Source organism: Euleptes europaea, chromosome 7, assembly GCF_029931775.1.
Source record: "Euleptes europaea isolate rEulEur1 chromosome 7, rEulEur1.hap1, whole genome shotgun sequence".
NCBI classification, from domain to species: domain Eukaryota; kingdom Metazoa; phylum Chordata; class Lepidosauria; order Squamata; family Sphaerodactylidae; genus Euleptes; species Euleptes europaea.
Window position 1 is genome coordinate 23862424 of NC_079318.1, and position 27431 is coordinate 23889854.

General features: G+C 44.7%; 1 protein-coding gene across 1 annotated transcript; it reads right to left on the bottom strand.

Moving 5' to 3' along the window:
• Window positions 1-632: 632 nt before the first annotated feature.
• On the bottom strand, window positions 633-27222 carry URB2 (URB2 ribosome biogenesis homolog). The gene is made up of 10 exons (XM_056852762.1): window positions 27190-27222; window positions 24040-24176; window positions 21186-21362; window positions 15200-18587; window positions 13275-13435; window positions 11288-11398; window positions 9873-10115; window positions 7192-7282; window positions 6117-6256; window positions 633-854 (listed from the first exon to the last, which is right to left on the bottom strand). Exons 2-10 carry the CDS (start codon window positions 24163-24165, stop codon window positions 657-659), a joined length of 4635 nt encoding a protein of 1544 aa, XP_056708740.1. The 5' UTR covers window positions 24166-24176; window positions 27190-27222; the 3' UTR covers window positions 633-656.
• Window positions 27223-27431: the final 209 nt, after the last annotated feature.

Consider the following 27431-nt stretch of genomic DNA (forward strand, 5'->3'; position numbering starts at 1 on the left):
CCACAAAACTCTGCTGGGTGTCTAATCTGGAAAGGTTGGCTCTCCGAAGATCACGGACGTTTGAGCAGTCACCTGGTCATCAGAAGACACCTGCTACTCATCACAGACCAGTACCTAAGTGTATGTAAACTCATATATCAAAAATCTCTGATGTTACTTTATGGGAATTAGCATTTAGTGCATACAAGAGTTCACAGTTTTTTTAAAATAGAATTCTCAGCTTCAATGACTGGTTAATGATATCTTAACAATGTTGACCACAAAAGTTCTCCGGCCTGAATGTAAAAAACAAGTAACAAAAACTTTGTGTTTGTTTAATATAAATGCTTATTTTCTGCAGTGACATAAGAACCGCACTGTCTCTTGACTATTCTGGCATTATCTCTTACAAACAAGCGTAACTGTACAAATATTTTAACATCCCTTCATAGAGGGAGGGGGGAAATTAAGATTCTGTTATTGATCTTGAGGAGCGCACAGTTTGCTGGAGTTATATATGCATAGTGAAAGTCTCATATATGCCCACTGAGATGAACAGAATCTCTTGGGTTTACCACAAGTGCTACAAACAGCGCAAAACCATTTACAAATAGCATGTGCCCACTCCCTCAACCGAGGGTCTTCCATGACATTCTGAAACAATAAGAAAGGGTTCCTCATGCAGTATACTTTTCATCCCCCTGTTTTAGATTTTTGTGGTAATGAGTGTAGTCACTGTACAGTTCCTTCAAGACTTCCCTGACTCCCACTGGTAGAGATGCATTTAGGAACTTGATATCACGTTCGATGCAAAGGTCAAGAATCTGATAAATCCCTTCAGTTAGATGTTTCTTTACAGCTGGGTGCAAGGTTACCTAGAATAAATACAAAATGACTTATTAGAGCCGGTTACCACTTTAAAAACACAGGGGGTTAGGAAAAGCTCAGTTAGGTTAGTTTATTAGCCCATCTGTAGTTGCACAAAAATAATACCCCCACTAGTTTTATAGACAGACTGAAATGAATGTTAATCTTTCAAGAGAAATATAATCCTAACTGAACAGCAGAACTATTCCAAAAGGTCATTTCTAAAAGTTCTTCTTAGCAGCTTTTGGAAATCAATCCTTCAAATTCTAAAGAAGTTATTGTATCAGAATATTTATCACTTCGCACCACAATGTAATCTGAAGTCAGTTAATTGATCTTTATTTGTTATGATCACAGATCCGTCGAGATTGACACAGAGATTCATCAGCACATCTACATACAATAAAATGTCAAAGCCACATAATAAGCTGATTTCAATGTAACCTGAAGTATGAACACGTTCCTAAAAACACAAGACGCACAAGTACACAAGACACCAACTTGGCTTTAATAAAGTTTATTCCCTCAGTAAAAGCGCTACACACACACCGCCTTCTATCTGCACAGGCAAGATATACATTCATTATCCATTACGCTCTTAAACCTACACTTAATAAACATCAAAGCCCCAGGCAAAGCTAGGAGTAAAATCTTCACCTGAGCACCAGCTGTTTCCTTCAGCCTTCCTCTGAACTTGGTAGTCTCTGCAGTGAAACATCAGCCCCAGCAGCCTCTCATGGGCCAAGGCTACCCTCTGGAGGAGACTCTGTTATTTTTGCCACAGCAACGTTCTTGCTCTTTGCCAAAAGCCCAAATTAGCTTCAAGCTGCCAGATCTGTCGTTCTAAATTTCAGGAATAACAGAAACTCATCTAGAGGCTGTCATTAAAATCTAGGCTATTCCCTCTTTTCCTCAGGCAAGTAATAAACTCCTTCCTAATGTCGGGAAATTTCTGCTTGCTCTGACAGTGCAAATAAAGCAGCAGAGGTGGAGAAGTGACAGATGCCGTCAAAATAATAAAATGATCAACAAGTACCATCAAAGCTCTGAAAATTTATTATCACTAAGAAAACGGACACACTTTAGAGGCCTCTTATTTAATGGGGCTCTAACAGCTTTCTGCTGGTTTCAATTTTGCACCTTACAAACGATTCTGAAAACAGTTTCCCTAGGGGGTTACTGCACTTGTGTTCCCAGCGATGTATTAAGAGTTTGAAAATGTTATAAAAAATACTGTTCGCACTTTCTATGTATTCCCACTGATGTATTAAGAGTTTGAAAACGTTATAAAAAAATACTGTTCGCACTTTGTTTGGCCCCTTTAGCTGTGAAGACGTCTTCTAACCATTTATAAGCCGTGGTATCCAAAAACCCTTTTAAAGTGATGTTTTTTATAACGTTTTCAAACTCTTCATACATCGCTGGGAATACAAAGTGCGGTAACCCCTCTAATCAACAACTGAAGACATCACAACAAAAAGTAACAGCAGCCAGCCTTGATAAAAGATGGAGAGCAAAATAAATAAATAATTTTTTGTGGGGGGACATAGTTGAGTTTTCCAACAGCGTATAGGACTGGAGGCCTTGGTCAGAGTGAAAGAGTTGGCTCTTGAACTACAGCTGCTTAACCAGACTATGGGCACGAGGTCCACAAAGAGCTGAGCGCCATCAAGGCTTTAGTGGTTGGCGTATCGGACTAGGATCTCAGAGACCCGGGTTTGAATCTCCACTCTGCCATGGAAGCTTGCTGAGTGACCTACGGCCAGTCTCACGTATTCAGCCTAATAAAGCAAACAAACATATTTTCGGGTTCTTCTGCATTCACGTTTTACCCTGAGGGTGCTACAGGCTTGCTCTCTATAAACAAAAGCTGCAATAATAAAGTGCATCAGAACTAACAGAGCGCATCAGATATCACAAGTCGGGACCCGCAAGAAAATGTTGTGGAATCTGTTGTCGTTTTCTGCCTCCTACCCATCGCTCTTTCTCTTTTTCTGCCTCCCCAACCCGACTCTCTCTTTCTCCATCCTGCCACTTCTCTTACTCTCTCCCCCCATGCCTATCACCCTCACTCTCTCCGTGCCCCGCCACCTAATCACTCTCTCCCTTCCTGTCCCTCACATCACTCTCTCTGTCTCTTTCTGTTCCCCTATCCCAGAATTCTCTCTCTTTCTCTTTATAACTCCCAAACCCAGCACCCTCTCTTTGTCTCTCTGGGCAAAAATGCAAGGTCGCTTTAGCCTCCTTTATTCCCTGTTTCAGCCAGGATTCAGCCAGGATCGAACGCACGTTCAGCGAAAACGCATGCGTTTGATCCTGGCTGAATCCTGGCGGAAACAGGGAATAAAGGAGGCTAAAGCGACCGTGCGTTTTCCCCCTCTGTCTATCACCTTCTGCCACAGCTTCCCTCCACCACTCCCCCACCTCATCCTATCTGCCCCTGTCCCATCTTCCCCCCACCACATCCCACCTTTCCCCCCATCTCAGCTTCCTCCCCACCACATCCCATCTCCCTCCCCTGGCGGTGTCTGGGTGCTGCGACAGGGCCCGGAGCAGCTACCGGTAGCTGCTGCTGCTGCGGCTCGCAGAATCTCTCAAGCTCCACCATGGCTGCAGGCGGGCCCGGAACAACTCCCACCGACCCCAGCCACTGTGGCCAGGCCTGCAGCATCTTCCAGATTCTGCTGTGCCTGCGGCCTGGTCTGATTCTGCTAACAGCCTCTAAGGCTTCACTGCAGTAGCCGCTGCCGGGACCCTCTCCAGCTCCACAAACAGTAAGTAGGTTATCCGCGCATGCGCAGACGCTTCTTTAAAAATTGGAGGCATTTAAACTCCCTTTTTTTGTTTTTACGTTTCAGGTTTTTCCAAAGACTTAGGGGGTCTCTCAGCCCTGACCTGGATGGCCCAGGCTAGCCTGATCTCGTCAGATCTCAGAAGCTAAGCAGGGTTGGCCCTGGTTAGTATTTGGATGGGAGACCACCAAGGAATAGCAGGGTTGCTGTGCAGAGGAAGGCACTGGCAAACCACCTCTGTTAGTCTCTTGTCATGAAAGCCCCAAAAAGGGGTCGCCATATGTCGGCTGCGACTTGACAGCACTTTATACACACACAGGGGGTCTCTCAAGTCTGCAAAACATCTTTTTGAGGTAAGTGTGCCCCCCTATCCTCAGATTGAGGTATCTGCAGATAGGGGGCAACACTTGGGAATTTTATAGATATAGATAGATAAGAATTTGTTGTACATTTTAATAATCTATAATGTTGAAAGTATTTTATCCTATGCATGTTGTTCTCAAGACCTCTGGTCAAATGAGCCTGAAATAAAAGGAAAAGATAGATATAGATGTATAGATATCTTTCCTTTGTATCAACACAAGTTATTATAATATAAGAACTAATTAGTTTTAGAATTATCAAATTGTTACTTCACAGTGGGTAGCCGTGTTAGTCTGTTTGCAGTAGTCAAAAAGGGCAAGAGTCCAGTAGCACCTTAAAGACTAACAAAAATATTTTCTGGTAGGGTATGAGCTTTCGTGAGCCACAGCTCACTTCTTCAGATACAGCTAGAATGTGAATCCATCGGTCTTTAAGTAGAGGAACAGTATGTAAATGTGAATAGCAGGCTTGATGGGATCAGGTGTGATATGCAGAAGAGTCTGTGATGTCCAGGGGAGAGATGGGTGTGGACAAATCAGCATTGGTAATGGGCCATGAATGCAAGGTCTTTATTCAGCCCAGGTAAATGCATTGACTTTAGTTTGAATATCAACTGTAATTCAGCAGTTTCTCTTTCCAATCTTTCCAAAATTTTAAAGGGATTTTAAAGGGAGATTGGAAAGAGAAACTGCTGAATTACAGTTGATATTCAAACTAAAGTCAATGCATTTACATACTGTTCCTCTACTTAAAGACCGATGGATTCACATTCTAGCTGTATCTGAAGAAGTGAGCTGTGGCTCACGAAAGCTCATACCCTACCAGAAAATATTTTTGTTAGTCTTTAAGGTGCTACTGGACTCTTGCCCTTTTGGACTACAAATTGTTACTGTTACTATTGTAGTGGGATCAGATTTTACAGCTAGCAAGTAGAACAACTTCAAATATCTCATCAGTTCGAAATGTGAGTGTCTACACAAAACCCACAAACTGTAGCTTCTTTCTTCTGGAAAACTGGGATTATAAACAAGGATATGGCTTAGAATCCGGGTCTGCAGGGAAGAAACAAACTTCAGTTTATCCAGGCATCTGCCAGCCTGCAAAGGTTGTAACAGACTGGAGTTCGAAGACTCCTGAAACCCGGAACTCTCCAGGGAGGAGGAAAAGAGAATATGTGCATGACAACAAGCCCAGTTTGTGCCTCTCACAAAACAACCTCTTTTGAGGTGGGGAGGGGTAGAGAATCAGTGCTAAAGAATCTGCTTGGCATGCAGAAGGCCCCAAGTCCAATCCCTGGCATCTCCAGTTAAAGATCAGGTAGTAGGTGATGTAAAAGACCTCTCTACCTGAAACACTGGCGAGCCACTGTCAGTCAGAGTAGACAAAACTGACCTTGATGGACCAATAGTCTCATTCAATGTAAGGCGGCTTCATGTGTGTGTGTTCATGTGATATCTGAATGCAGCCACTATATGAAATTCCAGCTGCAGAACAAAATCAGCAAACTGAAAATTCTGCAGAAGGCAAGTTAAAAACCAGACACTGTGCAGATTTCCCACCACTTTAAATAATGTTTTTAGATGTTTGATTCATTGACACATGCTAATCAACCATGTAGAACCTTTTTTGTTTATGGAAGAAGATTCTGTACCACAATCAAAAATAGACAGGCAAAGAAACTGGTTTTGGAAGGAAAGGGAAAAGTCCAAATTCCCCAAGGAAAAATAAACAAAGGAGATGAATGAATGAGCAAAATCTACATAGGAAATTTATTAGGAGTTTTGCTGAACTAGTACCACACTCCTCCAAATTCCATCATCTTTTGAAGTAATGGGCACACCAGGCAGCTCTATGTCCTGCCTACTTACTCTCGGATTATAAGCCCCATTGATTTCAAACTCACTTTCAAGCAGGCACAGTTAGCTTTGCAGCATCTCATACCATTCTCTTCCCCCAGGCTAGGGCAACATTTAAAAGCCCAACGATCACAGAACTGGGTCTTCTCTGAGGTGGCTGGTACGGGTGACCAATCCTAACATCTACATAACTGACAGCAAATATCTTTTATATGTCCTACTGTTAACTATATCCTTAGAATAAATAACTGTTAATTACCTTCTGCAGTTCAGTCACATACTGGCTCACAATGAAGGCGGAAAAAACAGTGAATTCTTCTGTTTTCGCAGCGATGTAACTATACATCCGTTCTACCAGCTGGGCACATTTAAGTACAACTCCCAGTTCATCAGTGATCCCTTAGGAAAAGGAGTTTTAAAAAAATGAGATTCAAACATAAGAACATAACAACGTAAGAAAAGCCATGCTGGGTCAGACCAACATATATACACATATGTTGGGATCCCCCCCCCCCTTGCAAACACAAGAAAAAGAAAACAAAATTATTCTACCGCAACACTATTTTGCAATGCTTGAATAGCAATTGAAGTGGCAAAATGTAAATCCTAGATATTTAAGAACATAAGAAAGGCCCTGCTGGATCAGACCTAGGCCCATCAAGTCCAGCAGTCTGTTCACACAGTGGCCAACCAGGTGCCTCCAGGAAGCCACAAACAAGACGAGTGCAGCAGCACCATCCTGCCTGTGTTCCACCGCACCCAAAATAATAGGCATGCTCCTCTGATACTAGAGAGAATAGGTATGCAGCATGACTAGTATCCATTCTAACTAATAGCCATGAATACCCCTTGTTTGAAACCAATTGTTTCAAAAAAAGAAATGAGTGATTCTTTACAATAAATAGACTTCGGCATATCACGTTCAAAGACCGAGGCTGTGCCACCGTAACCCTTTTGTGATCTGTACAAGACAAACTTCAGCTCCATTAATTACAGTCAGAGGGAAAAAGTGTGAATGTCTTTTCATACTGAATGAGAACTACAACTGTAAAGAAACTGGAAATTTTTATACTGGGTGGTGAATCAGTGTTGTGTAACTTGCAATCAAACCACATTCTGGTTAGAAAAATAAAAACAGATTTTGGGTACTCCTGGTTGAGTTATTATATAGGCGGTTAAAACTGCCTATTTTAGCTTTCCTTTCCATTCAATGCCCTGACATGAATAAATAACTTAAAATCTGAAGTTCTGTTACATATAACTTGCCCCCATTATGCAAAAATACATTACATGGGCTAGGATAAGAAAAGGAAACAAAGCATTAAATCTCATACCTCCATCTCCTTTTTGTCTTCCTTCATGCATAACAGAAAGCACCAGCTTATGGAAGCTGCACAGGAAAGATGGAGCCGCTTTTAGCATCACCTACAAAGCAATTCAACATGACACTGTTGCATTTTGACAAAATTAGATAGACAGAAGTTAAAGTACATCTGGGCCAAAACCCCAAACTCACAAGTTAAGAAGTCTTTCAAAATACTCACATTATTTTTCATTTAATTACTTATTTCCCCATAATTACTCATTTCATTTACCCATTTTAAAAAATGCACAAAGCAGTCTACAATAAAGCACAACTAAATTTTAAATAGGAGCCACGTGGCGCAGAGTGTTAAGCTGCAGTACTGCAGTCAAAAGCTCTGCTCTTGACCTGAGTTCGATCCCGACGGAAGTTGGTTTCAGGTAGCCGGCTCAAGGTTGACTCAGCCTTCCATCCTTCCGAGGTCGGTGAAATGAGTACCCAGCTTGCTGGGGGTAAAGGGAAGATGACTGGGGAAGGCACTGGCAAACCACCCCGCAAACAAAGTCTGCCTTGGAAATGTCAGGATGTGATGTCACCCCATGGGTCAGGAATGACCCGGTGCTTGCACAGGGGACCTTTACCTTAAATTTTAAATGTCAAAATCCAAAACCCATAAAAATAGGGTTGGATTCAAACCCCAGTATGCAAAAACCCCAGACCTAAAGATAACATAATCAAACAGTGTTCAAAGACTTCCAGAATAAATATTACTCTTATGTCACTCTTTCAGAGGGCCTCCTCAAAAAGAAACAAGCAGAAAACCCAAGTATGTGCTAAGCCAAAGCAGAGGACGGAAATGTAGGAAATCTGGAGTCTACAGTAAAAAAAGGTAAAGGTCCCCTGTGCAAGCACCAGGTCATTCCTGACCCGTGGGGTGACATCACATCCTGACATTTTCTAGGCAGACTTTGTTTATGGGGTGGGTTGCCAGTGCCTTCCCCAGTCATCTTCCCTTTAACCCCAAGCAAGCTGGGTACTCATTTTACCGACCTCGGAAGGATAGAAGGCTGAGTCAACCTTGAGCTGGCTACCTGAAGCCAACCTCCGTCAGGATCGAACTCAGGTCATGAGCAGAGCTTGGACTGCAGTACTGCAGCTTACCACTCTGTGCCACAGGGCTCCTGGAGTCTACAGTACACCATAATAAAAGCCCTGCAGACATTAGAGGCAATGGAACTAAATCAAGCAGCACTTTGCACAAGCAGAAATAACACTCCCAATGCTACAGAATACTAATCAAGCCTGAAAAACTCATTTTTCAGTTATTATTTTCATCAACACACATCTGCATTGTTTTCTGTTTTACCAAAAATACTTTCACTATAAAACCCAATAAGGTATGAAAGCACGCCATGGATGTCGAACAGGTATTCACATTTTCTTGGTTCTGCATTATCAAGCCACTGTAGACGGGCCAGATGCCTATTTGCTTGATCATACAGAAGTACTTTCAGAAGAACCTGGAAACTGAGAATGTGTCATGGGAATAATGAGATGAACTGACACCCATTAAACCTTTTTGGAAGTGAAAGCGGCTTGAGTTTTAAGCCAGCTTGTGGGACACAGAATTCAGCATCCTCAGAATGAAAGCTTTGAAATGTCAGAAACCCCGGGCAGGTGAGCACTGAGTGGCATTTCAAGTGGTGTTCAGGAGAGGACAGGTTTTCAATGCATGTGTAACCTTTCCCCTCCTAACGACTAGCAGAACTATGAATTAAACATGCAAAAATCCTCAGTCTGCATGAACGAGAAGAGAAAAGCTTCAGACTGGATTAACATTCTGTAACATTTGTATACCTTCCACTGACATTTTTACACAAGGCTGCTAGACAAATCCTTTCACACTAACATTATGAAACAAGTGGGTAATCCTCCTACTCTGCTTATCATTATTGTCCTGGCCCTTCTTCAGCTTGACCATCTGGTCAGATTGTTACAGCAACTCAACAAAGTATCTGTCTTGAACAATGACCTCACGAGTCTATGAATGCCATTTTAGGGTGCTGTAGCAACCTCCCTGAAGGCAAAGCTACACCTCTGATAGCATCGTAGGCAATGTCCACAATGACACCTGATCCTTGGCCAAGGGCACCGTGGCACAACAAAAACTAGGCTGTTAAGGAAACCCACAATTGCTCCCAAAAGTCTCTCCAGACTTCAGCTGGTATTTCAGTTGTGTCTGCAATATTGTTGATCTGTAATGCATCCCAGATGTATGGACTACCAGGGAAGGGGAGAGTCCCAATTTGTGTGTTAAACAGGGAGAGTCACATTTTCTTCATACCTCAATCATATTCCTCCCGCATGCCTGGCCCCCACTGAATGGAATTCGTTACCCTCATGGCAGACGGCACTTCATAATTAGATATGACTGTCCATAATATAGAGTGCAAGTTTTTTTTGAAGTGTAATGCACAACCCCAGCTCCATTAATGAAACCACAACATCAGAGATATCTGTCTTGCCTTGATGCAAAAATGTCTTTGCCGGTGCTCATGACGTACAAAGCATGGGATTTAATTCTGAACTATGGTATATTAAAAGATGCAAAATCCTGCTACCTATTGATACTGCTGCTGCATTGTTGGGTCCACTTTGGAACCAGCAGACTTTAAACAGGAGAACGGAAAGAAAGAACTACCCCTTCTTTACCTTAGGGTGACACTGTAGTATGGAAAAGAGAACTTCATGAATTCCCAAGACGACGCTGTAATAGTCCTCTGATTTTAAACGGTCCAGAGGGATGGTCGCAAGAATGCTGAACACAAGGGTGACATGATGAGGGTTGGAGAGAATCCCTTCTCCTTGCCTCAGGAGGATTGCTGCTGTCTCCAGTACAAGCACAAGGAGGGCGGGGATCGTTGCATGATCCTGAGAAGCCTCTTTGGCTTGCATCTGAATCAGAAGGAAGAAGCAAGGGGGAAAGATGGTGTCCGTGATATCAAACCATGAAAACAGGGTTACCAAAAATATGCCGCACAAAGGCAGCAATGCCGGTAAATGCATATCCAACACACCTCAGGGTAATTAATTCAGCAGACCTATGTCTAATAATACACCTCAGGTATGACTCTGTAAATGCTTATATATGTTTCTATATAAGGCTACACAAAGACAGCCAGGCAAGAGGCTAGAATTCTGTCAATGGCTTATGGCCGCACATCTACTACGGTGAAACTGCATTTTTTCAGCAAGGCATGCACTATATTCTCTAGCTGAGAAACTGCAACACTTCCCAGAAAACATACCTATTGCTATTGTGATTTCCATTTAGAATGTGTTTGCATGAATGTCACAGGGAAATACTAAATACCGCCTGTGATGTGGGAAGTGATTCAGCTGCCCATACCCTAGGGCTGCCAACTTCCAGGTGGTGGCTGGAGATCTCCTGGAATTACAACTGATCTCCAGGCGACAGAGATGAGTTCACCTGTAGAAAATGGCTCCTTTAGAAGGTGGAGTCTGTGGGATTATACCCTCTTGAAGAACCTCCTCTCCCCAATCCCCACCTTTCTCAGGCTCCTCCCTCAAACTCTCCAGGTATTTCTCAACCCAGAGCTGGCGACCCTACCATACCCTCACATCATTTTGTAAATATTTTCCACTCGTATTTTTTGCCACTGGTGGTTATCCTCCCCCTCCCTGTGAAAACCCAGTGCAAATATGTTCGCACAATCTGACATTTTAAACAAAAAGCAAAAAGCAGCAAGGCTACCCTTCCCCACTGGAACTGCCTATCACTTCCATTTTTACTATCTCTGAGTGGCTGTGCACTCTTCCCCTTTGCAACCCGAGTGACGGGTGCACGTCTAACTTCCTTTAAACTAAACATTAAAACACTCTTCAGAGCAACACGGCTACCTCCTTCATGTGATAAAATACATTACAAAATAGCACATATGTGCGAGACAAACAGAATCAACAGAAATGGTAGAGCCATGTGCTCCACGGGGATTGGCTATCACAGTCATACATGCATTAAGAATGTCACATGGCTGCCTTGCCCTTTTTTTCAACAGCATGGAAAAGTTCCAAATCACTATGGCCTAGACTGCAGTGATACTTACGACTAAAGCAGTGATTAACTGTGGACTTGAAAGCCAGAAAGCTTTCTCTTTCTCTCCACTTAAAGGGCAGCCGAGTAGCAATTTAACCAGAGTAACAGCTGACAGTACTTGCTGCAGAAAACAAAACAATACAATCATTGGGAAAGAAAGATACTAGTGGGGATGCATTATAAATTGCAGGGAGGGACACAGATCATTTAGGTACATCATTCTGACCCTTTTTTTGGATGCAAGTATAGAATTAGAGAAGCTAATTAATCTATGTATTCACAGACATATTAGAACATCATACTCGCTTCTAAGTAAGTGAACCAAGGATGCAGGCTTATGCGCTCCTGATTTTCTTTTGGCTGAACCCCATTATCTTTGACTCTGCCACCACTAACATAAAGTTATTCTTCAATATTCCCTATTGACTTCTGCTTTCCTCTCTGACCAAAGGCGAACATTGAGAGCAAAAAAAGATCATGACTGGCCTTTGCCTAATACATTTACATTTCGGGGATTCAAAAAGTGACTGGCCAGAGAATATTATCTGATTTTTCCCCTCCATGCAATGATACAAGAGGGGACTGGAAAAGGGAAAAGATAGCACAAGGCCTGTGTTAAAAGCTTTACTTTATATGCAGTGTTGCAAATAGATAAGCTTTTGAGCCAGGAATTTCTTTTACCCATTTCCATGACAGAATCCTTATCAGAAATTGTTCTTCTATACAACAGTGAACACTTACATATAAAGCCTTTCACTGTGAAAAAGAATCATTATACTAGGCTAGTTTGTATACTAAGAGCATTCTTTTCAAAAACCCTTTAATGTCACATATCTTTTTTAAAAAAGACCATCATCAGAAGAGCTGTTGCCTCCACAAAGAGCGAGATATACTCTACGGAATTACACCTATGCTGATATTTGATCACAGCCCCGTGGCGCAGAGAGGTAAGCTGCAGTACTGCAGTCCAAGCTCTGCTCACGACCTGAGTTTGATCGCAACGAAAGTTGGTTTCAGGTAGCCGGCTCAAGGTTGACTCAGCCTTCCATCCTTCCGAGGTCGGTAAAATGACTATCCATCTTGCTGGGGGTAAAAAGAAATGACTGGGGAAGGCACTGGCAAACCACCCCGTAAACAAATGTCTGCCTAGTAAACGTTGGGATGTGATGTCTCCCCCATGGGTCAGGAATGACCCGGTGTGTGCACAGGGGACTACCTTTACCTTTTTAAAAATATTTGATTAATTATTTATCTGGTTTTTTTTAATCCCACCCATTTTCTGAACAATGTAGGTACCCTACCCCATTTTATCCTCACAACAACCCTGTCAGGTAGACTAAGCTGAGAGGGAGTGTTTGGCCCAAGGTCACCCTGTGAGCTTTATGTCTGATCCTATGATTTAAAACAAAGAAAAGAGGAATGCGCAGAACTGCCAGGCCTCCTTTTGCCGTATCGGCCCATATTCCAAAGATCCTGAATTGGAGCCTTTGAGGAGGCAAAGGGCCATGTTTTTGGTCACCTCATGTTGATACCAGAGTGCCAGAATATGGCACAGCGTATCCAGTTAAACAGGACACTTTGATACACCATGGGTCAATTCCCCACTTGGGTTCTTTGAAGAACCACCACGACCCTAGTGGGTATAACACATGCTTTGCACGAGGAAGGCTCGAGGATTAACCCCCAATATCTCCACCCCAAAAAAGGACCTCAGGTAGCACGGCTGCAATTGCTCAAGACCTTAAATGGCAGCCTAATAGCTTCAGAAAAATTCACACCTGTAAATGTCAAAGCTACACATTCTGATGCCTTCTTCCAAGTGCTTGAAAAAGTCTGTAATGAAACTGGGATGTAGGGTAGACAGTCACCGAGTCACATATCTGACAAAGGGCTCTCCAAAAGCTTATACCCCAAAAACCTTTTGGGTTTCTATGGTGCTACTGGACTAAAATCTAGCTCTGGTTCCCCGAAGAGGTTATAAATCTCAAAGATCTTACATCAGTATTTTGTTTCCAGGTGTTGCCAATGTCCAGTCCCTCCAGCACCAGCCCCAATATGGCACAAAAGTTGTCATTGGTGCAATTCTTTACCAGCTGGGCAAACAACTCAGCCAGCTGCGTTTCTAGGCTTTGCATCACTTGAAGTGTGATTCCAGGACCTGCAGAGGTTCAAGAGAAAGCCGTCAGCTGAGCAGTTTAGAGCCCTGGAACGTGGCTGGGTGCTTCTATGTTTTAAGAACCACAAGGAAACAGATCTGGGTGAATGTTAATGCTTTGCAGGCACAGGACATCTCTCCCCCCTCCCGCCACCAACAATACAGAAGGGCACTGGAGCAGTAATCAAGGATTTCCTGTCTTTTATCCCACACGCAAGGTTTCTCCATACAGGATAACCACCTATGTATACACAACTCTTTTTCCTTCCCGAACGGTCTAGCGTTGAAAAGAATGGAAAGACCAGTTTCTCTTGCCACGGGAACTCTGTGCAGAAATCTTTTATAGTTCCTTTCGCTATTGTTTTCCTTGCTCGATACAACACAGAAATCTTGCACAATGAAATAAGGACAGTACTATTCACTGCAAACAAGAGAAACCATGGGCTTCTCACTCTCCTTATCGCTATGATGGTAGCAACTGAAAACTACCTAGGCCTGCTGCTACTGCCTTGTAGGTACCCTGTGGCTTAGCTCTGCTTGAGCCTATTTTGGGAAAGGTGAGAGGGGAACAGGAAAGAACATTCTAATTGCCCATGTGTTCTCCCAGAGGAGCAGGAAGCAACACAGGGAGGTTTCTTAGCAACCAAATGGTTTCTCCAGAACTCAATTCAACTCTACAACTCAGGCCAAACTGCAGTCATCCAAGTGCTGCCTAGCGGAACAAAATTTAATAGCCAATGACCACATTTTAAAGAAATGAGAACCACCTCTAGTCCCAAAGCTGACAATTCTACTGAAATATCTCAAACTGTGCAACAGGTATGAATATGGCAAACCAGGACCCCCCTTTTTTTAAACTCAGTTTGGATTAAACAATTCATTTGTACTCTTTTTTAATCTACTGAATTTCACCTGCTGAGTTTTGCCCCAGTTCTGTTAAGGCAAAGAGGGAGGGCTGTGCCTCATTAGTGAGGAGAGAGATGTATATAAGAGGCACATGACTTTGGTACCATGGAGGGACACTAGAAGACAAGCTGTGAAGACCGATCCCCATTTCCTCTAGTTATTAACTATTTAGCAGTAACCAGACAGGTTTTTCTATTCTGCCCACAATCATAAGGGAGAAACTTGCTTTTTTAATTAAAAAAAAGCATTTGCAAGTCTGAGAATTTTCAGATATTTAAATTTCAAGGCAACTCCCAGACTCTGTATTAGTGGATATAGTATGTGATTTCAATGTTGAATTTTAGGCAGCCTGGCTAGTGGAATGAGTGCCAAGAACCCTTACAGAGGAGATGTTCCTACGATAAGCCAGTCTTGCCCACACTCAGCAGCATCTCTCTAATAACCTTCTGTGCCAACATGACCAGATTTAGAAGAGATACATTTGTCATCCCTTCTAGCATTATTAGGCAGGCTCCTTAATCTGCCACTGTGCCTCCACATTTAACACAGGGAAGAAGAAGAGTTGGTTTTTATATGCCGACTTTCTCTACCACTTAAGAGATTCAAACTGGCTTACAATCACCTTCCCCTCCCCACAACAGACACCCTGTGAGGTAGGTGAAGCTGAGAGAATGTGACTTGCCCAAGGTCACCCAGCTAACTTTGTGTGCAGGAGTGGAGAAACAAATCCAGTTCACCAGATGAGCCTCCGCCGCTCGTGTGGAGGAGTGGGGAATCAAACCCGGTTCTCCAGATCAGACTCCACTGCTTTTAACCACTACACCACACTGGCTCTGGAAGGGGAAAAGAATTATGGCCTACCAGAAAGTAACTTCCTTATGGAACGGAATACAGCAACAGAAGTTTCTTGTGCAGGAAGCAACTCAGGCATGGAACAGAAGACAGCTAAGAAATGCAATGCGGAGCTAAGGAACTGGACACTGCCACCAGCCAAGTCCAGTTCTCTCAATATCTGAGTATAAAACTTTTGGTACAAATCACTGTGGGAAAGCTGCTGCTGTCTGCTTGATTCTTTAGGCCTCTCGTGCTCGCCCTCCTCACCCACGGGGCAAACTGGCTGGGCACAAGATGAATCTGCTTTCAGAAGGGTTGTAACACACGGGATGAATGCTAAGGGCAACGGCTGGCCTTTGGTACTGTTTCTGAGGAAAAGTTGGACGGTTGCTCCCGTCTGAAGCACGGCCTGCTTGAGCAGAATGAGCAACGTGTCCGCAGCCTTCCAGTTTCCGCTCGGCTTCTGGACGTGCAAAGTCAGAACATGACACTGCGCAGTTAGTGCCACTAGCAGAAGCTGGTCAGCGGCTGGGCTCCAGTGCTCGGCAAGTTCACCGCCAGCAGTATGCGGCTGGCAAGTCGTTAGGAAAGACGTAAACTTTTCCATGTTCAGTTTCACACTCAGACGCCTTTCGAGAACTATCTGAAGATAGCGTTCCAAAAGGACTTGAACCCCATGAAGGAATTCCTGCCAAGGAGCATCTGTCAAAGCACCGGCAAAGGTCTTGCAGACCACAAACATCGAGGTGAGGACAGCCTCAAGAGCATCGCTGGCATGCAAAACCTTAAAGGGGGAGCTGACATTTCGGCCGGTTTGCAGACGCGCCAGGAGGTGGAAGCAGCTTGTCAGGAGTTTCAAAGACAAGGCCTCGCTACAAGCAACATTAGTTCTGGTATTGACAGCCAGAGACAAGAGTGAAAGGAACAGCCGAGCATGGTCCGTGGGAAAGAGGCTGTCCAGATTCAATGCTGAAATGATCTCTAGCAAATCCAAAAGCCTTTCGATATGCTCTTCTTCTAAGGTGACAAAAGATCTCACTTTCACTAAAGACAATATATTTTGTGCAACATTCTCCATTACTGTCCAGCACACAGATGGTTCATCTTTAGGCCTCTCTCTGCCAACGCAGGAGGGAAAGTCAGCTTCGCACCATGGAATACCTTCTGCAGACAGCTGTCCGAGAGGCTGATTGGCAGCATTCTGAACCGCAGGGTACAGCACCCCAGCACAATGCAGCACAATGCGGCTTATGAAAGAGGCGTGCAGCGTCCTCATTTCTGGAAGAAGTGGGCTGTGCAGGAAATCTTTAGACACCTTTTCAACGGAGATTAAAGCATCGTCAGCATCGGAGGAAGCTGCCTGCGCTTGGTTCACCAGCAGCGTCTTCAGAAGCATGCCTGCGACACAGAGTGTATCACTCACAGACAGGAAGGGAATCAGCACTGGAAGATTTGAAATGACAAGGTGCCAGTGAGCAGTTGGGTAAGTGGAACTATTTATGGCACCCACATTGCCATCCCATGGTTCAGGCTCAACTTCAGCCATGCAAGGCTTTCCAGGGCGAAGGATAAAAGCTGCAGCGTGCTGCATAGTCCGACACGATGCCTCTGTCTGACAGCCGGAGTACATCAACATTCTCTTCATTCTCTGAAGCATCAGCCATTCTATACAATACCTACTCCCTGAGCAGGAACAACTGAGAAGCTTAGTTATCTTCTCCCAACACTGTGCATCAAAACCAGGGAGAACAGCTGAGAAGTCTGAAAATTTTTCAGTGGAGTCAACGACAGGAAGGGTCGCTTCGCCAAGCTGGGAGACATACTTGCTGCAGTTTAAACCAAACAGAGTATCAGTTGCTACCCAGGTGCAAGCCAGTAGGAGAAAAGACTCCCCAACTTTCTCAACCCAAAGCTCCAGCTCCGTATCTTCTGCCTGATGGTCCTTCAGCAGATCTAACAAAGCTTTGATTATCCCCCTCTGCATGGTGTCCAGCAGATTCTGAGCCCGACGGACTACAAGCAGCGGGGTGGAGTCATCCAAGCTCCTCATGTTGAACAGAACGGAGTGCAGCAACGAGCTCACAGACTGCAGCTTCAAAGCCATGTCAGAATCGCCTCTGACGTCAGGAATAATGGAAGCCTGACATTTCTCCAGTATCAGGTACAGAACGTCCAGTATCTGATTGGGCGGCAGCTCTAGAAGGTGCTCACAGAGCTTGGCCCGGATGCCAGCAGGCAGAACTGGGAGCCTTAAATCTTCCGCAGCAGGGCGGCATATGACAGACAAGACCTCTTCAAAGAGTTTCTGGAATTGTCGCAGCTTGGCATAAGTCTGAAAGAGGGCATTGACAAGAGCCTCCTGGGCCCTTTTCGTACGCGGCTCGGACACCTCGGCATCGATCCAAGCCGAAGCCACCAAGTCATCTAAATCGGGCTCCACGATCAAGTGATTTAGGGAGATCAAGGCCTTGAAACACCTAAACCAAGCAGGGACGGTGGCCTGCGGGCGATTCACCAGCGTCTGTGCCACCTGACGGTAGAAGTGAAACTGGACCTCCTTGTGTCGAATTCTGTCAACCGCAACATTGTAGATACCGCTGCTCAGCACCGAGTTCAGAAGCTGCTCCACTGCGAGGAGCTCTGGACTCCATTCAGGTGGAGAAAGCTGGTCAGTCCAAAGATCCCCCTGCAGGCGAGCAATCTTTAGGCAGCCAAAAAGTTTGGTGAGCATGTGAAAACAAACTAAGTGGTCTTCAGCCTTACTGTATGACTCCAGAAAGAGTTTAAAGAGAAGAGGCACTGAACTAGCTACTGCTTTCCCATGAAGAGCTGGCTGACAAAAGCTAGTGTCCCCAACCACCGTCTGGATGGTACTGGCAGGAAGCAGGCGAGTTTTCAGAGCCCCTTTCTTTATGTTGTGGGATTCCTTCTCTGGCAGCAGTTCTTCTCTGTAAGACGGCAAGAGTTCCGGCTGGAAAAGGCCGGCCTTCACCAGAGCCTCTATGCCATTCCGGATTTCCCTGTTCAGGTGCTGACATCCACGGCCGTCCTCTGCCTGTGTCCACACCCTGGCTGTCAATAAATGTCTCAAGAGCAGGCATGGCTGAAGCAAAAGTTTGGTCACCTGTCCAAATACACGATTTGCATTGGCTTGCTGCCTCTGAATCAGAAGGTACTGTCCAAGGGTCAACTGGAGGACTTCAAACAACTGGGAGGAGACAGCATCTTCTGAGGACAACTGCCAACAAGCTAACCAGCACAGCTTACTTAGAAGATCCACCAGCAGTTCAGATTTTGCGGTATAAACAATGGCGAGGGGAGAACTGGAAAGGATAGACCTACAGCAATTCAGTACTGTGCCGACAGCCTTCAATGTCTTTTGAGTGTAAGAAACAGACAGCCTTTCGTTTATGACCTGAAGATTAAAAAAGAAGCAAATAATTATTAATGGTCAACATTCCACACAAGAATTAAGTTCAAAAGGTCCCTGTTCCTTGCTTGCTGTCTCACATTTCTTATGCACGTATACTGCAACTTATTCATGCTAATCCATCCAATATGAGGTTTTACCCCCCCCCCCCCCCATTCTGTTCAGCTATCAAACATGACTATCCAACTCATCCACTGTGGCTCTTTGCAAGATCAGCTATTCATATGAGCGGAGGCCCAAGAGCAAGTCAGCAGAGAATCTGGAATCCCCTGTGAGGAAATTCAGCCTTTCTGGTATGTCAAATTTGGCACAGACACCAATTGCAAAGAATACTGTAAAGCGCTTGAAGATAACGAAAGATCTCCCTCCTTTCCTGATTCAGCTTAGGCTTTCCAACAGCAAATTATGTCACTGTGACCTCATATTCTGCACTGTTGTCTAGAGTGCAACAAGAATTTTTTTCTTAAATATTATTATTTATGCCCTCAAATCCTAACAATGCATTTTTAGAATTTACAGAACTAACTGGCCTGCAAGTCAGCTTAATTTATTTGGTAGTAAGGACCACAAAACCAAGTATGTACTTAATGCAAAGGCTGTAATCCTAAATATACTTGGAAGTTCAGTCCCACTGAATTCAATGGGATTTATTTCTAAGTAAAACAACAGCAAAAAGGGGGCAAACCCAACTCGAAACTGAACTGGAAACCTAAGAGGTTAAGGGTAACACTATAAAAACGAATTAAACAAAATATATCTTTAATCCAGCAGTGCACTAAAAATTACATTAAAAACAGGCTTCTAGGCCATGTGTGTGTGTTAAGTGCTGACAAGTCGCTTCCAACTCATGGCGTCCCTATGAATCAAAGTCCTCCAAAATGTCCTATTTTGACAGCCTTGCTCAGATCTTGCAAATTGAGGGCTGCAGCTTCCTTTATTGAGTCAGTCAATCTCTTGTTGGGTCTTCCTCTTTTCCTGCTGCCCTCAACTTTTTCTAGCCTGACTCTTTTTCAGTGACTCTTGTCTTCTCATAGTGTGACCAAAATACGATAGCCTCAGTTTAGTCATTTTAGCTTCTAGGGTCAGTTCAGGCTTGATTTGATCTAGAACCCACTGATTTGTTTTTTTGGCCATCCACGGTATCCATAATACCGTATATACTTGAGTATAAGACGACCCGAATATAAGCCGAGGCACCTAATTTGACCACAGAAAAGGGGGAAACTTACTGACCCAAGTATAAGCTGAGGGTGGGAAATGCAGCACTCTAAAATGGTGGACGCCATTTTAGAGTGGGAGGACGATTTCGCCCCTGTCCCGGGTCGCCCTCCCACCTGGGCTCCCGGGCCCTCAAGACCCACCCTGACCCCAGCGCAGGGGAGGGGGAAGAGCCCTTGAACCCCCACTCACCGGGAGAGGCAGCGAAGGGCAGCCGGCTGGGGGTGTGCGCCAGAGGCCCCCGCAACCACCAACAGGCCCGCTCGTCAGCTGGCAAGCGGGAGGACCAGCCCGGGCGGGCCCCGCCCGGCCAACGAGGCGCCGCAGCGGCCGCGATGTTCCCTGGGCTGGCCAGCCAGCCAGGGCCGTGGGGAAAGATGGAACAGCGCGGTGGGGGGGGGGAAGAAACCACCGCCGCCCAGCAGAAGGCGCGGTGTGGGGGGGAAGAAACCACCGCCGCCCAGCAGAAGGCGCGGTGGGGTCGGGGGGGGGGGAAGAAACCGCCACCGCCGCCCAGCAGAATGCGCGGTGGGGTGGGTGGGGAAGAAACTACCACCACGAAAAACCGTGCCTTGCCGCTGACCCAAGTATAAGCCGAGGTGGGTTTTTTAAGCCTAAAATCATGGCTGAAAAACTCGGCTTATACTCGAGTATATACGGTACTCTCCGCCAACACCACATTTCAAAGGAGTTTACTTTCTTCCTATCACCTTTCTTCAATGTCCAGCTTTCACACACATACATAGTAACAGGGAATACGAAGGCATGAATTAACTTGAACAGTGTGAGGTCACACGGTTACCTGAAAAGTTATTAAAAGATCAACAATGGAGCCAATTAATAACCATGGTATTTAAAATACGTATCCCTCCCTCCCCTCATCATCCTCCCTTCCCTCCCCCTCCCTTTCAAGGTAGCTTTCTAGTTTCCTAGTTCACATCTGGTATTGCATCATCCTTCCATTTCCCTGGAAGGTATATTTAGCCTTTTGTAACTATCTAGGGCCTTTCTTTTCCTAATCATCACTGCAGTATATACATGTATAGAGGAGTGAAGGAATTGTGGTGTCCAGGTTAATAAGTTTGCCTATTCATTTGGCTGGTTCATTTTAGTTATTTTAATGTTATTAATATTGTCATTTTATTATGGTTTTATCCCAAGGCTTATAAATATGTTTACTGAATGAGCACACCTTTACATTCCCTTTGAGAACATGAGCCTGAAAGTTATTTTTATTTTAGTATATATTTGTGAATGTATGTTCAGTTTAAGATTTAATGTATTACTTCTATAACTCTGTATATGTATTCCACCTACTGCGGAACGAAGTCATACAATCCTATAAAGATGTAAGCACTAAATTACCTGTGCAATTGAAAAACGTAGGGTGATGGTTTTTCCCTCCTTGAGAAGGCTCTGTAGTTTTTTGCTACGAAGAATGTTGTCCAAGTACACCCAAAGCTTCTCAGTAATTTCATCTGACAATTCAAGTTTCTTGTTGTAACAAGAAACCAGTGTATGACTCACCCAATCCAGTAAGACCTATATTAAAAAAAAAACAAAAAGGTGACATTTTAAAACTTATAGAGTTAGGGAGGAGGAGAGACATTGTGTGAAACCATGGTTTAATTAAACTATAGTTAGTCTGACTGCAGACCAGGCTGTTAACTATGGTTAGGGTGCTGTTCTCTGGTTGAATGCCCAGACAACAGACAGAAGGACATGAAATTAGCACATATCAAGGCAAACCAGGTTTTGAGTGATTGTTTGCAAGCTGCATCCTGCTTTCACAAACTAACCACATAAGAACATAAGAAATTCCCTACTGGATCAGACCAAGGCCCATCAAGTCCAGCAGTCTGTTCACACAGTGGCCAACCAGGTGCCTCTAGGAAGCCACTAACAAGATGAGTGCAGCACCATCCTGCCTGTGTTCCACCGCACCCAAAATAATAGGCATGCTCCTCTGATACTAGAAAGAATAGGTTTGCAGCATGACTAGTATCCATTCTAACTAACAGCCATGAATAACCCTCTCCTCCATGAATATGTCCACTCACTTCTTAAAGCCCTCCAAGTTGGCAGCCATCACCACATCCTGGGGCAGGGAGTTCCACAATTTAACTATGCGTTGTGTGAAAAAATACTTCCTTTTATCTGTTTTGAATCTCTCACCCTCCAGCTTTAGCAGATGACCCCGTGTTCTAATATTATGGGAGAGGGAGAAAAACCTCTCCATGTCCACTCTCTCCAAACCATGCATATTTTTATAGACCTCTATCATGTCTCCCCTCAGCCGCCTTATTTATTTGAACCACAGTTCAAATAAACCACTGTTTTCTTTTACATCTGAACAGAGGCAAAGAAAAAGAGGTCAGAAGGTGTACGGTATAGCCCTATTGCTGAAGCTCAACAGGTCTGGCCCTGCAGACTTCCTGGTTGGGAGACTGTTTGAGAACCACAGATATGTACAGCAGTTAAGTGTTGGGACTAGATCTGAGAAATCCTGATTCAAACCCCAGTCTATGATGGAGCTCATTGGGTAACTTTGGGCCAGTTACTCTTTCTCAGCCTGATCTATGTTCCAAGGCTGTTGTAAGGATAAACTGGTGAGAACAGAGCCATATGCTACACTAAGAGCAGGATAAAGTGTATAGGTAAGCAGCTCTTAGGAGGGAAAGCGTGCAATTAATGCAATAAAATAACATTATCCCAGTTTGTGGACAAGAAGCCTGTCACATCCCAAATCTAGAGCATTCTTTCTGGCAGGGAAGGAAACAGGGAAGAGCCTCCTGGCTAGTAGCAGCTGAGTAAGATTGGGCTGAATTTGTTTGAGAGAAAGGGAGTGGGAAAACATTCTCCTGTTTGCATAGTATTTATTTTTTCTTTGAATCATAAGCCACTTCGTGTTCCCATTTGGGAGAAAAGCAAGGCATAAAATGATTAATAAATAATTCCATGTGTGTTTAGTGGAGTTTTTGTCAGTTGTTCTGTTTTTTAAACCAACAGTTCCACACACACCACATAAGCACTTTGTGATGGTGGAGTGGGGAGGGAGAAGTACCGATCACTCCTGCTCACAACCTAAGTGTGTTGGGGTGCACCTGCAGAGAACCCCGTGCAGATGGGACTCTGAGTGCACACAGGCCAAGAACAATAAAGGAGCACAGCCAGCAAGCATGACTGACTGTCCCCATTTCCCACTTACACACCCACAGTGATCATCTGCATAGGCTTACTAAACATATCAATAGAAAGGGAGAGTAATACAGAAATAGATATTGTAAAAGCAGCAGGTTAAAGATCATAGGTGTATAGTGGAATGAATCACCAGCCTTGAAATAAGCCCTCAGGAACTACTAGCTCACAAAAAAAGCATTAAGACTATCTGTCCCTATATTAGTATTTAAAGCTGTCATACAGCTGTCATAACAGTTTTATTGCATCAGCTCAAAGCCACAGCAAAACAATAAAAACAAATAAAACAATACAGTCACAGTATCAAGTAAAATCTACAAAATATCCACAAGCTTTATAGCTAAAAGAACCAGAATTAACAATAGTTTACTATTCCTGTAATAATAAGCAGCGATCCAGGATAAAGCAGTGAACTATTCATTGATCAAACTTGCATGAGAAGGTTTTGACTGAATCTTTATAACCCGGGCCACATAATTTGCCAGATGTAGCATTGTCCATTTATCTCTATCTGCAAGTAATATCACCAGTTCATTCTGGTCTAACCTCCCTAAGTATTGTGAGTAACTTCTATGGTCTACTGAAAATTTTGGGCAACAAAGAATCATGAGCCAGATCCTCAATGGACCTGTGGGTTGCAAGAGCAGACTCGCCCATGATATGCAGCCTCGTTATAACGACCTCTTACCATTTCCAATTGTAAATTATCCAGATGTGCATTAATAAAGGCATTTCTATACTCAAAATGTGATAAATCAGTAAAACAGACTTGGGGGTTAAACAGGAGGGGGGCTGCTTATAAAGCGAGGCAGTTCTCAGAGTACCTAATTATCCAGTATCCACTTGGACATTTATATCCAGCAATCTTTGTTTTATTGAATGTTTAGCTGCAAAGAAACCAAGCCGCCTTGACAGCCTGAAGAAATTCTTTGAAATTAAAAATATTAAAGGATTCATTCAACATTCTGGAAAACAACATTTTGGAAAAAACCTTTCTCCTGAAATTAGGGGAATACATTACTTGTTCTTTATTTGGAAGGAAACATTGATGAGAAATCCACGCAAACTGAGCCAACTTGAGTTTGTCCTCCCAAGATGTCTTTGAGCTTTTCAGCTTCAGGTGAATGCCAGAGTAAATCGCAGCCATGGAGATACTGCCTGAAATGTCAAACATATTTTCAAAAAGGTTTAATTGTTGCATTATTTTTGCTACAAATCCAGTTTCTGGCCAAGAAATATATCTTTTCAAGGCAGTTCTGTATATTCCCTTTGGACTTGTGCTATCAACAGATGCCTTGTCCATCTGTGACATGAGGGTAATAATACTAATGTACTTTTCAAGATCGTAAAAGCTTACTGCGATAATATGTTAAGCACTCTGTACTCTCAAAATGGAAATAACTAAATAAATATAGTACATTTGTTAAAACACCAATTATCTTAATCATCATAAACCAGAAAGTCATAAAGAAAGATTCAATGGGGGAAAATAGCACCATAATAGGAGAGATCTTGAGCTTCTAAGTACTCCAATAAAACAAAAGGATGTTTTGTGGCCTCTTTTCTTTTCTATTTATTTAGATTATTTCTGAAACTGGGGCCCAAGGACCACTGTGGGTCTGTGTAGGACAAAGCATGAATCCTTCTTATTCCCATCTGGCCAATGTGAAAATTAAGCCCTCTCAGTTATCTAGGAATGGGGCACAGAAGCTCCACCGCAGGGGCAGAAGATTTCTCTCTCTTTTAAAGGGTGGGAACTCACAAAGCCTACAGTCACCACACAGCACTAGCCAGAAAATGCACTGATTAGTTGCCAGGAATCTGAGAGCTAAGCCATAGGAACTCTAATTAATTGAATGGATCCAGGGAGGTATAGTCCTAATGCAACCATAGCTACTTCTAGCATAAAACTGAACTATATTTCATCACAGTGATAGAAATACCACAGACTGTTAATAGCCAATTGCAGTTTTCAGCTGAATACCTGCAAATCACGTTTTGCGTGACGCTGTTTTTTTAGTTTCTGTGATGAGCTCTGAAAATACGTTCAGCCCTCTTCCCAATCCTGATCACCCAGAAGTTTATTTCTGCCTCTAGCACAAAGTCCCTTACAACCAAGGAGTGGTATGAGATTGATCAGAACTTGAGACAGGGCCTTTCGCGTCAAAATCAGCTACCCTCTAAAACCTGACGATGTACAAACAATGCATCCATTTTTTTAAAAAGTTGCTTTTAAAGTGTAGCAGGTAAGGGTTTCAGGGTTTTGTTCTGATGACATGACAGAAACCCCCATAGGGTGTACACTGCTCGCTGTGCATGCTCTAAAAAGGCGCTGAATAGTATATACAGGTAGGGAGGAGAAAAAATGGGGGTCACTGAAATGTCGTTAATAATCAAAATGGGAGAGGGGTCCTCCATTTGCTGAAGCCTGAGAACCAGTTTAACCCATAGCAAAGACCACAGAGACTTAATGGCACACAGGTACGATATTTGTAGGAAACTGGATTGGCTCCCTCCCCCATCTCTTCTGTTCCTAACAAACCAGATCAGGCTAGTTTTATGGCAGCCCCCCCCCCCACAATCCTCAACACTGTTGAAGTAAAGCACAGAACTATTTGAGACATTTCTTGCACCACCTAAATACACATAGCCATGAGGGATTTTCCTCCACTAGAGTGTATGCTTCTTTTGAGAAGACAGAACTGCATACTTTGGTTTAGAACTGAGCCTGAACTATGGGAGACTTCTATGGAGACAAGGGTGCTTTCACACATGCCAAATAATGCACTTTCAATGCACATTGCAGCTGGATTTTACTGTGGGCACTTTCACACATGCCAAATAATACACTTTCAATGCACATTGCAGCTGGATTTTACTCTGGGCACTTTCACGCATGCCAAATAATGCACTTTCAATCCAGTTTCAATGAGCTTTAACTATCGCTTGTAAGGGGGTTACTGCACTTTGTATTCCCAGCAATGTATTAAGAGTTTGAAAACGTTATAAAAAATACTGTTCGCACTTTGTTTGGCCCCTTTCGCTGTGAAGACGTCTTCCAACCATTTATTAGCCGTGGTATCCAAACATCGCTGGGAATACAAGTGCGGTAACCCCCAAAAACCCTTTTAAAGCGATGCTTTTTATAACATTTTCAAACTCTTAATACATTGCTGGGATTACAAGTGCGGTAACCCCCAAAACCCTTTTAAAGCGATGCTTTTTATAACATTTTCAAACTCTTAATACATCGCTAGGGACACAAAGTGCGGTCACCAGTGGATTTTGCCATTTCACACAGTAAAACCCAGCTGCAAAGTGGACTGAAAGTGCATTATTCGGCGTGGGTGCAAAAAGTGCCATTTGTGAAATGGCAAAATCCACTTGCAAACGACCGTTAAAGTGGATTGAAAGTGCATTATTTGGCAGGTTCGAATGTGAAAGCATGCCAAGTCACCACTACAGGTGACTTCCCTCCCCCTCCCCTCTTGCACTCTCCCCCCTGCACTCTCCCCCCTCTCCCCCTCGCACTCTCCCCCTCCCCCTTGCACTCTCCCCCCTCCCCCCCTGCACTCTCCCCCCTCTCCCCCCTGCACTCTCCCCCTCCCCCCCTGCACTCTCCCCCCTCCCCCCTCCTGCACTCTCCCCTCTCTCCCCCCCTGCACTCTCCCCCCTCCTGCACTCTCCCCCCTCCCCCTCCTCTCCCCCTGCTGCACTCTCCCCCCTCCCCCTCCCCTCTTGCACTCTCCCCCCTCCCCCTCCCCTCTTGCACTCTCCCCCCTGCACTCTCCCCCCTCCCCCCTGCACTCTTCCCCCTCTCCCCCTGCACTCTTCCCCCTCTCCCCCTGCACTCTCCCCCCTCCCCCTTGCACTCTTCCCCCTCTCCCCCCCTCCACTCTTCCCCCTCTCCCCCCTGCACTCTTCCCCCTCTCCCCCTGCACTCTCCCCCCTTGCACTCCCCCCTCTCCCCCCCTGCACTCTCCCCCCTCTCCCCCCCTGCACTCTCCCCCCTCCTGCACTCTCCCCCTGCACTCTCCCCCCTCCCCCCACTATCCCCATTACTAGAACACGCATTTCTATTCCGTAACTACAACTGAGCGCCTGTCAGTCGGTGCGCTGGGCCCGAAGGGGAGCACCCACCGCCTTTCACTTCCCCCCACCCGGGACACACAGCAGAGGCGCCCCTTCCTCTCACCCGCCACGCCACGCTCCTTCCCGCGCCCTCGCCCCGCCCCCTCGGCCGGCCCCGCCGCGCACGTGCGTCCTCTTCCGGCACATCCCCCCCCCCCCGCGCTCCCCTCTCCCTAACCTTTCGCCGCGCCAGCGAGCCAGAGGCGGGAGAGCGCCGATCGCGGGCAGGCGCGGCCAGCCGAGCGCCGAGCGGGCGGGCGAGCGAGCGAGCTCCCTCATTGG

Excerpts from the sequence above, each read along its gene's own strand:
- URB2 (XM_056852762.1), bottom strand. The coding sequence starts at position 24,165 with ATGGCTGCGATTTACTCTGGCATTCACCTGAAGCTGAAAAGCTCAAAG. Across the intron at positions 13,436-15,199 it reads CATAAGGAAGTTACTTTCTG|GTCCTGGAATCACACTTCAA; the intron begins GTAGGCCATAAT and ends GAACCTCTGCAG. Across the intron at positions 6,257-7,191 it reads AAGACAAAAAGGAGATGGAG|GGATCACTGATGAACTGGGA; the intron begins GTATGAGATTTA and ends CCTTTTCCTAAG.